The sequence below is a fragment of the Magallana gigas genome, chromosome 5, assembly GCF_963853765.1.
Source record: "Magallana gigas chromosome 5, xbMagGiga1.1, whole genome shotgun sequence".
Taxonomy (NCBI): Eukaryota; Metazoa; Mollusca; class Bivalvia; order Ostreida; family Ostreidae; genus Magallana; species Magallana gigas.
Genome location: NC_088857.1, coordinates 50985193 through 51001876, shown reverse-complemented (window position 1 = coordinate 51001876; position 16684 = coordinate 50985193). Strand labels below are relative to the sequence as shown.

Here is a 16684-nt window from a genome sequence, read left to right as displayed (position 1 = left end):
ACACTATGTGTATGTCGTAGCCCCTACCAGGAAGGTCATTTTCACCATTCTAGGATGCCATTTTATTATTCTACCTTAGATTATTTTTTTAAGCAAGTAGATATAGTAACCGTTGGCTATCAAATATGTACATGCATGTACATGTGCATGATACTTAACTCATCAGAGATATAGACATTAACTTAATACCTGTTACTTAGGTGAGCAATATGGTCCATATGTTTGGAAAGTCATTTTACCAGTTAAGTTTTATTAATATAAGGATCATATTCAATTGTGACATGACGCATTACCATATTAAGTCATAGGGTTCAACGTTGACTTTAGTGCAGCGATTCAATGACGAGAGTCCTTTACATGAGTTCTACTTTCTGACTGTATGGACAGCTTTTAGCTCAAAACCATCACAGACAAGTAAAATGCTGAAAAAAGAAGAAAATTGTCCATCGTATAATTGCATTTACCTGGTATATATCACATGTACCTGGTTTATATCATTCATTTGGTTAAATCTCATGTATATCTTTTTATGTACCATTCACAGGTGCTGAAGGACAGGATTGACCCCCCCCCCCCCACCCATCCACACCCACCCCCAAGTAAAAAGACCCCTGGGACTTTACTCTTTTTTAAAATAAATTATCCTTTTATGACATATTTCTAATCTAATTTATTCATTCATTGCCCCAAATTACCTAAAACAAACATTTTTTTAAAAATTGGACCCTCTATATTTAACATTATTATACAAGAAGATTGTTAACATCTAGAATCAACGGAAGTAAGGATTTATCGCAAGGAAGATAACTCGTAACATTAATTTTTTATTTTCTCTTTTTTATGTCTTCTATTGTAATACACTCAGTATGAGTGCCTTCTTTTAGATTTTCCAGTACCCAAGAAGATAAAAAAAGTTTTCAGTTCTTCACGGCTTGATTAGAATTCATACTTCTAATGAATTGTACTTTTTTCGAGGTTGCCATGCAATTTCGTAAATCTCTTACCTTTTCATTGTTCTCATGTACACTCAGAACTTCTCTGTTTATGAGTGAAGTTATCTTCCTTGCAATAAACCCTCACTTCCATTGATTTTAAATGGATCGGTTCAAAACTTGCAACTTGTCAGTGAAAATTGTCCTAATTTACCCAATAAATGTTTTTACACGGGCATGGCATGCAGATATTTAGTGAAGGGAATTACCGGGCTACGACATGAGGTCACCGTTTTGACTGGTAGATGTAGTTTGAAAATTGATAATACATGTTCAACAAATATTCATTGGCAGCGCCTCAGCTGGCAGACAAAGTTTAAAACCTTCTTGTATTATATTTGAAGAGGGTCTGATTTTTTTTTAAATGTTTGTTTTAGGTAATTTTATTCAATTAATATATGTATTAGATTAGAAATATGTCATAAAAGGATAATTTAATAAAAAAAAATAATAATAAAGTCCTGGGAGTCTATATACTTGGGGGGTGGGGGGGATGGAAGAGGGGGGGGGTCGATCCTGTCCTCAAGCACCTGTGCTCTGTACATGTAAATGGTATCTGGTTAAATTAAAAACTGACTTGGTCAAGTATTTTGTCCCAATATCAAGAAAAAATTCCGAAACTTTAGCAGATCAGATTTGTATTTGCTTCACAGTGCAGAATACATCCTTACAGTTTCTATCTTACAAATAAAGAATTTATATCTTCAATAGTGGTACCTCTCATTTCAGCATTTTTGGAATGACCTTGCCTTTAACCATGACCTGCAAGACATTAGACGCCCCTATTGAATTCTTTGTATAGAACTCTTTGGCTAATATCTGTGTAATGTACAGAGTTTATAAATGTAAAACCATGATGACTTCATTGGTCAATAGTTATGAACTGCAGTGATAGTACATAAATTTTTATGTAGACATTTGTATTTAGATATGTCTCTGATGTCACTATTTTAGGCATTTATAATGAGAGTTATCGAAAATCCGTATGGTTGTGTATGCCAGATGAAAAGTCACCCAACTTGCTCCAGTCATCCAGCATTGCAGAAGAGGAGCCAGAATCGGGTATGTAGAAAAACACAGACTGCAGTATGTTAAACTGGAACACTAGTAGCTGGGTACTGGAATATCAAAAAGATGTGACACACATAGTCCAAAAGGTATCTTGATATGGAGAACTGTTCTTATAACATACTTTTACTGTCCATTAATAAACATCATAATTCATAAATAAATGTAACACCAAAAACAAGATTGCCCTCAGGGGAGAATTATTTACTACTGTGCATCAAATAGACCAACTGGAGTCACCCCAAGTATGCCAGGAATGATTAGGGTGAATGCTACATGGGTCAAATCGTTTGGGGTGGACTAAGATATACATGTAGGTGTTATAAAAAAATGGACACAAAATTGCAAGCTGAATTAGACCAATTAATTCAGGAGTTGAGAAGTATGTTTTTTTGAGCAAGTCAATATCTTTTATTATAGTAAATCTGTTGTACTTCATAGTATAATTCAGTTACAGGTAATAAATGCTGCCAACCAAGTGACATACATGCTTTTTTAATTATGAAAATGCTAAAAATGTTATCATTGTTTGTAATATTTCAATTTTCAATGTGCATTTTTATGTTATGATTAGCTTTATGTGAATTGCATGCATGTTTGTGTTTTCTTCAGATGAAGTCTTTATTCGAGGCATTGAAACTAAACTACTAGAAAAATCTCACAAACGCACAGACTCTACAACAACTACTTGCTCGGAGAGTGAATTCAAACATGAATATCGCCTGCGACGTAAATGTATGGTGCATCGACATGACAGTCAACAAGAGTATCAGCGCATGTCTGCCAAAGTTTATGGTTAGTTTGCTTTTCAAGTCATTAATTTTAAGGAGTCAACTGCATTTCATTTTCCTCCCAATTTTCCTCAATTATCATTGTCAAAATTATAAGGGTCCCACTCTGCGGGTGCCCTATAGTGAGCGGGTTCCCTATAGTGATCAGTCTGTCTGTCCATCCTTCCATTCATCTGTCTGTCTGAGATCTCTTGACCAGAGCATATCTTCTGTTTCCTTGGCCGAATCTGGCTCATACTTCACACACAGAGTGCCTTTGCATAAAGGGTGTGCAGTGACCTTGAACCATGTTTCTAGATCGAAGCTGAAGGTCATAGCAGAATTATATGAAAATTCCTTGTTCGGAGCATATCTTCTCTCCCCTTGGTCCAATCTGGCTCAAACTTCACTCACAGAGTGCCTATGGTCAAAGAATGTGCAGTGACCTTGAATAAAGTTTGTAGGTCAAGGGTCAAGGTCATTGGATCATGCAAAAAAAAAAATTCAGAGCATATATACTCACCACTTAGCCCTTTTTGGCTCAAGCTTCACATAAAAAGAGCTTAAGAGTAAAGGGTGTGCAGTGACCTTGAACCAAGTTCTAAGGTCAAATCTGAAAAATCCTTGTCCGGAGCATATCTTTTCTCCCTTTGATCGAATCTGGCTCATATTTCACCCACAGAGTGCCTACAATCAAAGGGTGTGCAGTGACCTTGAATGATGTGTGTAGGTCAAGTGTCAAGGTCATATTGGATCACGCAAAATTCTTTTTTCAGAGCATATACTCTCCACTTGGCCCTATTTGGCTCCTATTCACAATAACAGAGCCTTTGGGTTAATGGCGTGCAGTGACTTTATAATATGAACCAAGTCAATGTGAAGATCATAGTAGATTTCTTTATAATCAGTTTTAGATTGTAGATTATTTCCCATTTGCTTAGTCTTGCTCAGGTTGAACAAAAATGCTTGTATGTAAGGGGAAATGAGATTGAAATAAAAGTTTTATGCCAGCTGGAAAATTTCGAAGTTATAGGTCAAGGTCAAAGCAAATTTATCTTAAATACTTTTCATCTTATAGTCAATTATTTAAGCAGGGCCCTTTAAGATGTTCACCATCTCAATGTTGTCTAGGTTTTTTTTCAATGTTAGAATTGCTCATAAACTATTTTAAACTACAAGTACCAATATAAGGTTAACATGTGTATTTCTGAGCAGTTTTTAAGTGGGGCCTTCTGATTCTTTGTAGAACATGAACAGTTGGTTGTGATCTATAAGGATGGAAAAGATAGAGATTTTGGTCTCCATATCTTTGACAGTCATCCAGCATTTATAACAGAGGTTGATCATGGTAAGAGATATGTTGAATGATGTCATGCAGTATGCTTCAAACTATTTAATGAGCACTTTATTCTTGTCCATTGTGAATTATCCCCCTTTAATCTTGAATGAAAGATATCAAAAGTCACAAAAAATTTAACACTTCAGGTTGAAAATGTCCAAGACAATTTCACATTTTCAGGTTATACAGGACAACACCAATTGCTAAAATGTTATCAACCATAAATGACTTCTGCCTTAATATTGCAAATATCTGTAAATGTTCCCAGCTCTTCACATTACATTGAGAGTATACCATAGATCACTTCTAGCATTTTATACATAAAGTCATTATATAAATACTGCTTAGCGGAGGTTGACAATGGTTTTTGAGGGGTGTCAATTTCAACTGTTATCCTACCAGACAGGCAGTATTTATTTTATTATACTGAATAACTTAATTTAAAAAAATAAATTACTGCTTTTATATAGGAATGACGTGAGTTCTGCTGCAGCAATTTGTTGTATTACCCTGTTGCCATGTGTGTTGTTAATGCTGAGGGTAACAGAACAGATTATAAACTGTGTCTAAACCAATCAGATTTCAGTATTTAACTTTAAAGTATAATTATAAAAATTACCACATCATTGCATCTGGAGGCCTGTATTTCAACAAAATGTTACGTACCATCTTATTAAAACTTGTTTGATTTTTCATGTTTCTGCAGGAAGTCCTGCCCAGAGAGCAGGTCTGAAGGCCGGCCAGGTTCTTCTGAGTGTCAACGGGGTCAACGTGCTGGAACTAAGTCATCAAGAAATCATCAAACTGGTGCAGAAAGGTAAACAAATGCTGGACATCAGAAATATATAATAATTGACATCAGAAATGGTCAAATTATTTGATTGACATTGAAAACGATCAAACTACTGGAATGACATCATAAATAATCAAATGATAATGACTAACATCAAAAGTAATCTAACTATGATAATTTTTCAACTAATGAAGGTAAGTAAATGATGGTTGAATGACATCTTAGAATAGACCCCCTCACAGTAAATGATGGTTGAATGACATCTTAGAATAGACCCCCACACAGTAAAAGATGGTTGAATGACATCTTAGAATAGACCCCCTCACAGTAAATGCGGTACTGCTCTTCTGCAGGGCAAAATGACATAGTTTGGTGAAATATGATGTAGCGTTGATTGTTTTATTGAATTAGTCATTTAATTATCTATCTACTAAAACTTTTGCAAAGTATATAAATTTGCTCTGCAAGAGAGCAGCACCACAGTTAACATGAAGGGGTCTATTGTTTAACTGTTGCAATAAGGATATATATATGAATATACAAGTACATGTATATCAAACTACTGCATTAAGGTAAAATGTTGGTTGACATCAAAAAATTTATCAAATGCACAAATGGTTGGCATAAAGAAATTACATTTTAAACTAGTGCAGATATGTAAAGTGAATGATGATATTTGATGAAATATTATGCCTGAATATAGATTTATTCACACAGAATATAGATGTAATATAATTGCTGACATAAAGACATTGAACTAGTGCAAAAATGTAGTATAGAATATAGATTTAATATACCAGTAATTGTTGATATCAAAATATTGAGCTAGTGCAGAAAGGTAATATTATTAATTAAAATTTTATGATGCATTAGTATATATTTACATAAAGTTGATTATTACTGAATTATTAGTTTTTGGAAATGATATCATACAGACTTATTCATTATAAGTGTGTTTGTTATAACCGTATTTTTCTGTTCAAAAATTAGATTCCAACATCGTAAAGTTGGAGGTGGCGTCCAGCGACGTCCATTATGTACGGAACCAGCAGACACCGGTGATGAGTGGCTACATGTACAAACAGAGTAACTCCACGTTCGTCAAGAACTGGAGGCGCCGTTACTTCGTCCTCAGATTCGACAACTGCCTCTACTACTACAAAGGAGAACAGGTAGGATATGGTGAACAATGCATGACATAGGGTCAACTTCTGTGTTCTGACTACTTGTAAACGTGATGGTCAGACTGGATGGAATACAGGTGTCAGGTAGCTTAGTTGGTAGAGCACCCAACTAGAGATTCAGGGGGCCTGGGTTTGAATCTGGGTCCGCATTGTTTCTCACATCCTGTTACACAAGACTGCTTGATTACACAGTGTTAAATTGAAAATACTTCAAATGTACATTCGGCACAACTGAGTAGCTTTACTGGTACATGTATCTTAAATTGGTATTTGTAGTTACCTTATTTGAAGATTTTCTGAAAATACTGTGAGCAGTCCTATATCCTTCGATCGGTCTGATTCTTGCAATCAGACCTACGAACTTTTCAAAGAAAAAACTTGTAACCTAAAGTTTCAAGGTCAAATGTGACTGTGAATTTTAATCATCAAGTTCAAGGTCAAATTATCATAAGGAACAAATCACTACAAGTATCAAATATGGACAGATGCTCAAACACGTGTCTTACAAATGTATTTTGCTTTGTTATTTCTAGGATCAAGATCCTCTTGGTGCCATTCCTCTTCTAAACTACATAGTCTCAAAACAGACCGACTCAAGCAGGGAACACTATTTCAAAGCGGAGAAGTTTGGAGCTCGCACCTACTACTTTATCGCTGACAGCAGAGTAGAAATGATCAAGTAAGTCAAAGAAATTACAGCTAGATCACAGACACAGAAAGTCCCACTTGATCTGATAGCCTATCTCAAACACTGATATCTCGAATACAGTGGATATGTCGAGTGATTTTAAGTCCCAACCACTTATTTTTTTAAGTATTTTACCCGTGATATCTCGATTACTCTGATATCTCGTAGTTTTTAAACAGTCCCATCGAGTTCGAGATAACGAAGTTTGACTGCATGTATGTTAATCCAAAATTAAATGAGACCATATATCTAATTAATAAACTGGTACATGTGTATATGTTTCTCCAAAATAAAATTAGACCATATCTAAATGACTGCCTTATTGTATTATTAATGAGTAGTTGTATTATGAAGAGATAGAAAAATTCATAAGTATAATTGATTTAAAAAATTGCCCCTGCCTGTACCTTTGGAAGTCAAACCCTAACCACAATGACCTTCAAACAAACACAGAATCAGTGCCGTTTCGCAATGATGATCATTTTGAGATGTACATTGAAATATGGATGTAAATATCTTGAAATGTTGATCATAAAGTTATGACTTTTTTGTCACACCAGTATATAACAGGGTGCATTGTTATTTCATTGTAGATGGGTTTCATCTTTGAATGAGGCTGCAACCCGAGCTAAAGAAAAGGTCAGGATACTGCAAACGAACTTTTAAATGTTTTTGAGAAAAATTTAGCAAACTTCGAGAGCAGCTTCTTAAAACAAGCATTTTATAATAGCCAACAATCCTCGTCCAATCAGTATTGACAACAAGCTTAAAATGCCCAGGGCTTTGTTTTCCTAGCTAGACATAGAGAGTATGTGTAGTACTGTGTTATTTACAACTTACTGTCTGGATTTCAGAAGGATGCATGGATGGATGTGACAGCCTCTAATGTAGGACTTCCTGCTCTGGATATAAAAAAGCCGGACTGCTTCGGATACCTGTCCAAGTGTGGTCGTACCGTCAGGACTTGGAGAAAGAGATACTGTGTGCTGAAGGACGCATGTATCTACTATTACAAAAACATCAACTCTTCCAGCGCACAAGGTAAAATTCTATGTCTTATATCAACTTGTTTAAAAAAATATCTTTCTTAGTGCAAAAGATATTGCTAATGAATTAAGATATTTTGTTTAATTGCCTAATGATATATTATTCCTCTATGAATGAATGACACAATTAATTAATTAAGCTAGATCACAGATAAAGTTCAGAGCATTTTGTATATCTAGAAAATGATATGGAAACCACCAAGATGATTAATAGTTTTAAGGAGGCTAGTTGGTCAACAAATTAGCCTTCAGATCTTAAATTGTAAGATATGATCTTTTTAGCAATAATCTTTTATTTAGTATAGAAAAAGTCCATATATTTTACCTTTTAAATTTGAGAATTTTCCTATATAGTTAAATAGAGCTCTTTTTTTAAAGGAGATCAATACAGTCTATAAATGGCCATAACCATCGAGCCCTCTTAATCAAAAATAATATCCTTTCTTTTGAATCAACAATAGGGATGGCACATCTCCATGGTTACAAGGTTGAAAACATGACCAGCTCCCTGAGGAAACATGGCTTTGTCCTCCGGCCCCCCGAGCCTCAGATGAGGACCTTCAGCTTCTGTGCAGAGAATGAGACCCACAAAGAAAGGTAACATTTCTTGAAAACATAGGTATTGCCTTTGCTGGAGTTTGAACTCAGGTCCTCTGGCATACAGATCCAGCACTTTTTCTGATGAAACTGAAGAGCTAGTAGGAATGTCCTATACCTGACTCTATGGCATAAGAGTACCAGTATGTAATTTCAGTCTTGAATAGAACCACCATATTGTATATTTGTTTAGTACTTTTTTTGGTTTTTCAGGTGGATGGCAGCTCTAGAAAAGTCAATCCAGCGATGGATAAAAGTGGATTAATGAAAGAATTTATGTGTCTTCTAGAAAACCTAGACATTATTACAATCAAAGCTTTAGTTTTGTTGCAAATTAATCTTGCTACACGGTGCTGATGTTAAGTTTAAATGAAGGGACTTTATAAATGCAATTTTCCCCAAAAGAAACATCTAATACCTTTTTTTCTGTGTTTTGGGGGCAAGAAGAAAATATGCTGATGTTAAAGGTTTTGCTTTTGCAAGGGTATTGTGTGAAATATTGTTTATATCATAACAAATCAGAAAATGCGAAAGGCCTACCTGTATTTAAAAATCATGTCCTGAGTTCTGTAAGGACATAGAATGGAGGGGGTGACATCAATTTGTAAGCAGCTTGTGTCTTGACTTGCTGAATTAATTTTGTGACAATCAATGAAAAAATGACTGTTGCTTTACATATACACATGTATCTATATCATTAAGAAGGCATTATTAAGAGAGTCAGATGGTCAGGTCAATTGTGTACTTGGTATCATCATCTTGGTTTTACCTACAGTGTAATTTTAGCTCACCTACAGTCTAGGGTGACTTATTGCAATTACTCCCTGGATGTCATGAATCATCCATCGTGGCTGTGAAAAAATACTGTGTACATGTATTGTATTTGGCTGTATTTTCTACGTAGCTTTTTTGTTGGAAACGGCTTCCACTAAATGAAATGCATCGCTTAATGCCTTTTATATCTGTATAAGAAAAGGTACTTTCGGAAATATGCTAAATCAAATCCACGTCAATTTGCTGAAAAATAAATTTCCACGTATTATCATTCACACTCAATGTAACATTAATATGCAGTGGTCTGAGAGGCTTCATTTGACGTCCATTGATGTTGTACATGGTTACATTGAATTGTATCATGACAAAGATTCTGATCTTTATATACCCATTAAGGATAACTGAAATTTTTGTAAAAAATTGAAGGTTGCTGAAGACATTGTGCTGAGAACCTTTTCCTTAAAACTGATGGATAATCACTTTATCTGGAAATGACGTTAATCAAATAAATGTTTAGTTTTCTTCTCAATTGCATGTCTGTCACTCAATATTTGTGATGCAATCAAAACACTGCTTACTCAATAAGCACAAACTGATTGAAATAAAACCTACATATTCTTATTTTTTTTTTGCAATAAATATCATTATGATAGTAAAAATAGCAATGATAGATAGTTTTTGAAAAAATAAAGATTAACAATATATGTATTCTCCAAACTCATATCAATTATAACAATTGTATAAATTATCATAATAGATGAATTACTGAACAAATGTGTTGCTCTTCTGATCTCGCCTAAGGTGACTGTAAAGGTCCTTGAGGTTTATATTCAATGTTGTTTAAGTGATTTTTTTAAAGTGTTTTGTTACAGTTTGTGGCCATTTTGTTCTTTAACTGTTTGTTGTTTGTTTGTTAAAAAAATATATACTCAATTTAAGAAAAAATCTATCTTTAAGTTTGAATATATTTTGTTGTATAAAAGTTTACATCACTGTGTTGTTGATATACTGTAAATTCCTTATATTATGCGAGTACATGTACTTAATTCTGCGATCCTGCTGGTTTGTATCAAATCGTGAGAATATAAAATCGCGAACGCTGAACTTTTCTCCTTATTTCTATTAGTTTTCAACTCTCAGAAAATGATGGTGAGATTTTAAAATCCGCGAAGGATGCTTCTCGCGATTTTACGCGGATATTTATTCCTCACGTTTAATTAGGAATTTACAGTACTTAATATGAGTTATTTATTCCTTTTTATGCCATGCATATGTAACACTATGGGCTTGGATATAACAAATATCATTATAAATTAATTTGTTGTGATTTTGAATTGTCATTTGTTCATTGTCAAGTACACTAGTAAATGGTTTTTGATCATGATAAAAAATTGTTCTGATCAACTTTCCATATTTAGCTCACCTGAGCTGAAAGCTCAAGTGAGCTTTTCTGATCACTTTTTGTCCAGCGTCCGTCCGCCCGTCGGTCCGTCTGCAAACGTTTTACATTTTCGACTTCTTCTCCAGAACCACTAGGCCAAATCTTGGCACAAAGCATCATTGGATAAAGGATTCAAGTTTGTTAAAATGAAGGGCCACGCTCTCTTTCAAGGGGAGATAATTAGGATGTTTTTCAAAAATCATCTTCTCAGAAACCATTTGGCAAGAAAAGCCAATAGTTGTGTGGAAGCATCCTCAGATAGTGTAAATTCAAGTTTGTTCAAATTATTGTCCCTGGGAGTAAGGTGGGGCCACAATGGGGGGGGGGGGTCGAAGTTATACATAGAATATATAGAGTAAATCTTTAAAAATCTTCTTCTCAGAAACCAATCAGCAAGGAAAGCTGAAATGTGTGTGGAAGCTTCCTCATATAGTGTAGATTCAAAGTTGTGAAAACCATGACCCCCAGGGGTAGGGTGGGCCCACAATGGGGGGGGGTCGTACTTTTACATAGGAATATTTAGTGTTAATCTTTTAAAATTTTCTTTTCAAACACCATTTGGCCAGAAAAGCTGAAACTTGTGTGGAAGCATCCTCAGAGGGGGTGTAGATTCAAGTTTGTACAAATCATTGTCCCCGGGGATAAGGTGAGGCCACAATGGGGGGGGGGGGGGTCAAAGTTTTACATTTCAATTATAGTGTAAAATTTTAAAAATCTAACTAATCAGCCAGGAAAGCTGAAACTTGTGTGGAATCATCGTTATGTAGTGTAGATACAAATCATGACTCCGGGATGAGGGTGGAGCCACAATGGGTGGGGGTCGAACTTTTTCATAGGAATATAGTGTTAATCTTTTAAAATCTTCTTCTCAGAAACTAATCAGCCAGGAAAGCTTAAACTTGTGTGAAAGCATTGTCAGGTAGGGTAGATTCAAGTTTGTTCATATCTTGTTCCGAGGGGGGGGGGGGGTGTTAAAATATCTTTTTCTAAAAACCATTTGCCCAGAAAAGCTGTTAATTTACTGAAAGCAATTTCAGATAATGTATATTTAATTTCTTTCAAATCAAAATCTTGAGGAGTAGGGTGGGGCCACATTGGGATTCCAATTTTACAAAGGAATATATTTTGATTATTCACAAAAAATGAAATGTTATGATATATGGTTTTACTTATATGCAAGCATTCTGACATATTGCTGATTCTTTCAAATTGTGTAGACTTTGGCCCCTGGACGATTCTTAGACCTCACAAGGGGCTCAGAGTTTAATGTAGGTATATATCCCACTTATAAACAAAGGTTTAGAATCTTTTTGAGATCTGCAATGCTCAACAGGTGATATGAGTATAAAATCATCCTTTTAGAAAAAGGACCTGATTATAAACATAAGAATATCCAGGGTAAAATAATGGACTCTTACTGATACAGGATCTACATGTATTATACTACATTGCCAAGATAGTTTGAATTGTGACTCTGTTAAGCTGATTTTATCATACCTATTGTTGTTTAGGTGAGCGATGTGGCCCATGGGCCTCTTGTTTTAGAGCCTTTAAATTGAAGAACGGTCTTGTGCATTGTTAGGTCTACATGCATACAAAACTTCAAACTGTAGTTTAATCATTATGCATGAAATACAGATACTAAAGGTGCATATATACTATGAAAAGAGAGATAACAACCTTTATAATGCTTTTGTGGATTAAGTGACACTTTCAAGATTTGTAGAGTTAAAAAGTTCTTCAAAGAAAGTTTTCGTTAGTAGCATTTTGAACACATACAATGCACATGATGCACTTGAGGACTACAAAGTGATGTAGTAGTCGATAGAACTTCCAGTTCTTAAAATACAGATTCATTTACTACTGAAAGTTCTTCTGATATTCTTACTCTTCAGTGTGACAGGAAACTTGAATTTCGATATTTGATCCACACGTACGTGCATACATCACGTGTAGAGGCTTCTATTTGAACAATGTGTTGATCTACATGCATACAATATATTGATCGTTTCTCAATTTGAATATTGGTACCACTGGTAGGACTCTGAACGCACCCAATGTCGGGTAGATGAATTCTTTCAATTTCATATCTAATTCATAAAGAGAAATCCAGATTTTTTTTTTAAACTCCTATTTAATTACAAAAGGGAGACTACTCTACTACTCTTATCTACTGTCTAACTGCGTTTGCTTGTGGTGGTTGCGCCATGGCAGAGTTAAGTAAGCATTTTTCCCATGCACAGAAAATTTTCTAAAAAAAAAAAGCAAATAAAACAAACAAACCCTAATTCACCTACTTGAAGCCTAAAGTATTTTAAATGCTCACAAAAATTGGAGGGGGTCAGCCGTTTAAAAACTTTCTATATCTTTTGCGGGGAAAAAAAAGGGGGGGGGGGGTAACTTTAAGCAATTTGAAAAAAAAAGGAATGGGCTAATTTTGGGACCAAGTCAACGCACTTTGGAAAAAAATTGCGCAGTGCTTTAATATCGTCGATATTAACGCAATAAAAAAAACTGTTAGGTGTTTAATCTTAATATAATACCGCTGCTTTAAAATACAATGAATGATCATAATAACTTTGTTTAGCTCAATGTGATACATTCAAAAGAAAATTTGACAAACAGTTTCTCGGTGAAAGATATCATAAGCTCACGTAGTTCAACAATTTTCACGCTGAGAACAACTCGTGATTTGTATTATTAAAATAGGACATAAACTACATCGCTTAGAAACTATCTGAACTTTCAACGACATAACCAAAAATGATCAATGTTTGACATAATTCAAATGGCTTCAATTTCACTTTCTTATAAACAGACATGAAACGAAGAAAAATCATAAACTTTAGTTATGTATATCAAACATAAGATGACCTTTTTAGAATATCAGCGGAAAATCCAATGTTTGTTTTTAGATAATAGTTTAATTTTTGTACAATACTCATCATAGACACCAACATTTTTTAAACATATCATGGGCGTCTTTGGGACCAAATCAACCCTTTTGAAATTTGTTTTAAAGTGCGTTATGACGGTACTTCAACTTTTTTTTAATTTTATACATGTATTAAGACACTAAAACACTTTAAAAAAGGTATGAAATCACAAATCTGGGGTTCGATTTTTAATATCTTGATAGTAATGATTTGTAAACACTAATGAATATGATTTACCGTGTTTTAGAATAGGGAGGTGACAACCAAAGATGAAATTTAAATATCAGTACATTGGTTACAGAAGAAATGTCCCCAGCCCTCATCTCTCTCTCCTAAATACACACTGTATATATTCAACAAATTCGAATAAACGTATTAACGAAAGAAAAGGGTGAATTGCTTTGCTGTTAATAAAATAGATGGGAAAAACCAGGATTCCAGCACAGAAGCCTCCCATAGAGTTGCTATGGAGTGGCCTCTTGTTAGCCTCCCAGGGTGTGAGATTACTTATGACGTCATATGTTTGATTAATTAACAAGTTGACTAGTATTCCAGCAACTGTTATTCTCCCATAGAGTTACAATGGAGTAGTTTCTTGGTAGCCTCCAAGGCTGTGAGTTTATTTATCATGTCATCCAATGAGTTTGATAAAATAACATACTAATTCATGAGATTAATTGAAATATTTTCGTGAATATGTAATAAATGGTTCCTTATTAAATTAGTTCCAATTAACAATTAGTAACTTTATGGGAAACTATTGTGCTCGAATGTTATAAACAATTATTGTTTATACAGTTTGAACAGTTCATTTCATCTCATTGGTTCCAAACCTATTCCAAACAAATATTAAAAGTGTATTTCAATATTCAGGTTGTCTTCGCATCAATTGTCAATAGAAACAGGTCGATTTTATAATATTGAAAGACACAATAGAAAATGTTTTTTATGTTCAAATTCTATTGAAGATGAATTTCATTTATTTGAATATATCCCATATACGAAGGCTACCGCAAAAAAAAAACTTCAATGTGTAAACTTCTCCAACTTTTTAATGTTGAAAATGTAAAGGAACTATGACCAGGCTGAAGCTAGCAGCCACTAACAGCAGCCACTAAGACCGTAGAAGCTAGCAGCCAATAAGGAAATTCATCAAAGTACTGAGAGTACTCGAACAAAAATTTATATTTTACTTAATTATCGACATATTTTAATTAATATCAAAATGATTAATGCTCAATAATTTGTACGAGCATTGACGACTTCCGAAGCAGTAAAGCTCACCTGAATAAGAGAGTTAAAAATGCGTCTTTGTTGGATAGAAATGAAATACGTCTATACGGGTCATAAGTAATGAAAATAATGTTATCCTAAGTGTAGTCTTATTGATACAAATAGGAAAAACTATATGCATCGTATAAAGTGATATGCAAACGTATTATGATATAAAAGACATGACGAATTAAAGTAAATTAAAAGGCATAAAACGATACAAATACAATAAATACCCCAAGCCAGTCCAGTGTGGCAAGATAATTTGTTTACATCGAAGCGTGTTTAAAATTTTATGCTCTGGCCTTTTCACTCCCCCAGGAACAACATCAATCGAAAATTAAAAAGACATCGTATTATTACAAATATGAGACAATAGAACACCCAACATTGTGATTTTCTTCCCATTAAAAAAATTATCACATGTCACAGTCAAAAACAGAGAAAATCATCAGGTGAAATTGGGATTATTTTGTCTCGGCCATGTTTTGACGTGAACCTTCTAAGAATACAACAATGACAATGAAAAGGGTCGGTTTAGCTCACGCGAACTTTGTCATATTTTAGCATTTCACAATGATATAGGGGTGAAAGGCGGACCATTATCTCTTTTATCTTTGAAGTGTGCATTAAACGGATACCAGGGCAGTGTAGGGGACCTATGGAGCTATTATTTCCCGGTCTCAAATTGGGGCTGTAGGGGTACCACCAAGTGGCTCCCAGGGGTTCTGACTCATTTCAGGGGTCTATATCTCACTTGAGATTGACCACAAGAACTTGGAAACACTAAGATTAGGTAGAGGACCTCAAGAGGTATTCATAATAAGCATTAGAGGGTACCTATGACCCCTGCAAGGGTTCAGTTAGCTCACGCGAACTTTGTCATATTTTAGCATTTCACAATGATATAGGGGTGAAAGGCGGACCATTATCTCTTTTATCTTTGAAGTGTGCATTAAACGGATACCAGGGCAGTGTAGGGGACCTATGGAGCTATTATTTCCCGGTCTCAAATTGGGGCTGTAGGGGTACCACCAAGTGGCTCCCAGGGGTTCTGACTCATTTCAGGGGTCTATATCTCACTTGAGATTGACCACAAGAACTTGGAAACACTAAGATTAGGTAGAGGACCTCAAGAGGTATTCATAATAAGCATTAGAGGGTACCTATGACCCCTGCAAGGGTTCAGTTAGCTCACGCGAACTTTGTCATATTTTAGCATTTCACAATGATATAGGGGTGAAAGGCGGACCATTATCTCTTTTATCTTTGAAGTGTGCATTAAACGGATACCAGGGCAGTGTAGGGGACCTATGGAGCTATTATTTCCCGGTCTCAAATTGGGGCTGTAGGGGTACCACCAAGTGGCTCCCAGGGGTTCTGACTCATTTCAGGGGTCTATATCTCACTTGAGATTGACCACAAGAACTTGGAAACACTAAGATTAGGTAGAGGACCTCAAGAGGTATTCATAATAAGCATTAGAGGGTACCTATGACCCCTGCAAGGGTTCAGTTAGCTCACGCGAACTTTGTCATATTTTAGCATTTCACAATGATATAGGGGTGAAAGGCGGACCATTATCTCTTTTATCTTTGAAGTGTGCATTAAACGGATACCAGGGCAGTGTAGGGGACCTATGGAGCTATTATTTCCCGGTCTCAAATTGGGGCTGTAGGGGTACCACCAAGTGGCTCCCAGGGGTTCTGACTCATTTCAGGGGTCTATATCTCACTTGAGATTGACCACAAGAACTTGGAAACACTAAGATTAGGTAGAGGACC

At 35.2% G+C, this 16684-nt stretch overlaps 1 protein-coding gene across 2 annotated transcripts in view; it reads left to right on the top strand.

Moving 5' to 3' along the window:
• The window catches only part of LOC105347367 (uncharacterized), a 28889-nt gene extending 19561 nt beyond the window's left edge, over nucleotides 1-9328 (top strand). For both annotated transcript variants that reach the window (XM_011456416.4, XM_066086248.1), the window contains exons 3-12: nucleotides 1947-2054; nucleotides 2673-2855; nucleotides 4077-4178; nucleotides 4876-4986; nucleotides 5953-6134; nucleotides 6680-6825; nucleotides 7428-7473; nucleotides 7689-7875; nucleotides 8342-8477; nucleotides 8691-9328. In XM_011456416.4, the coding sequence (XP_011454718.3) occupies nucleotides 1947-2054; nucleotides 2673-2855; nucleotides 4077-4178; nucleotides 4876-4986; nucleotides 5953-6134; nucleotides 6680-6825; nucleotides 7428-7473; nucleotides 7689-7875; nucleotides 8342-8477; nucleotides 8691-8742 (1253 nt within the window). In that variant the 3' untranslated portion in view covers nucleotides 8743-9328. The remainder of the gene's footprint in view (nucleotides 1-1946; nucleotides 2055-2672; nucleotides 2856-4076; nucleotides 4179-4875; nucleotides 4987-5952; nucleotides 6135-6679; nucleotides 6826-7427; nucleotides 7474-7688; nucleotides 7876-8341; nucleotides 8478-8690) is intronic.
• The last annotated feature ends 7356 nt before the right edge of the window (nucleotides 9329-16684 follow it).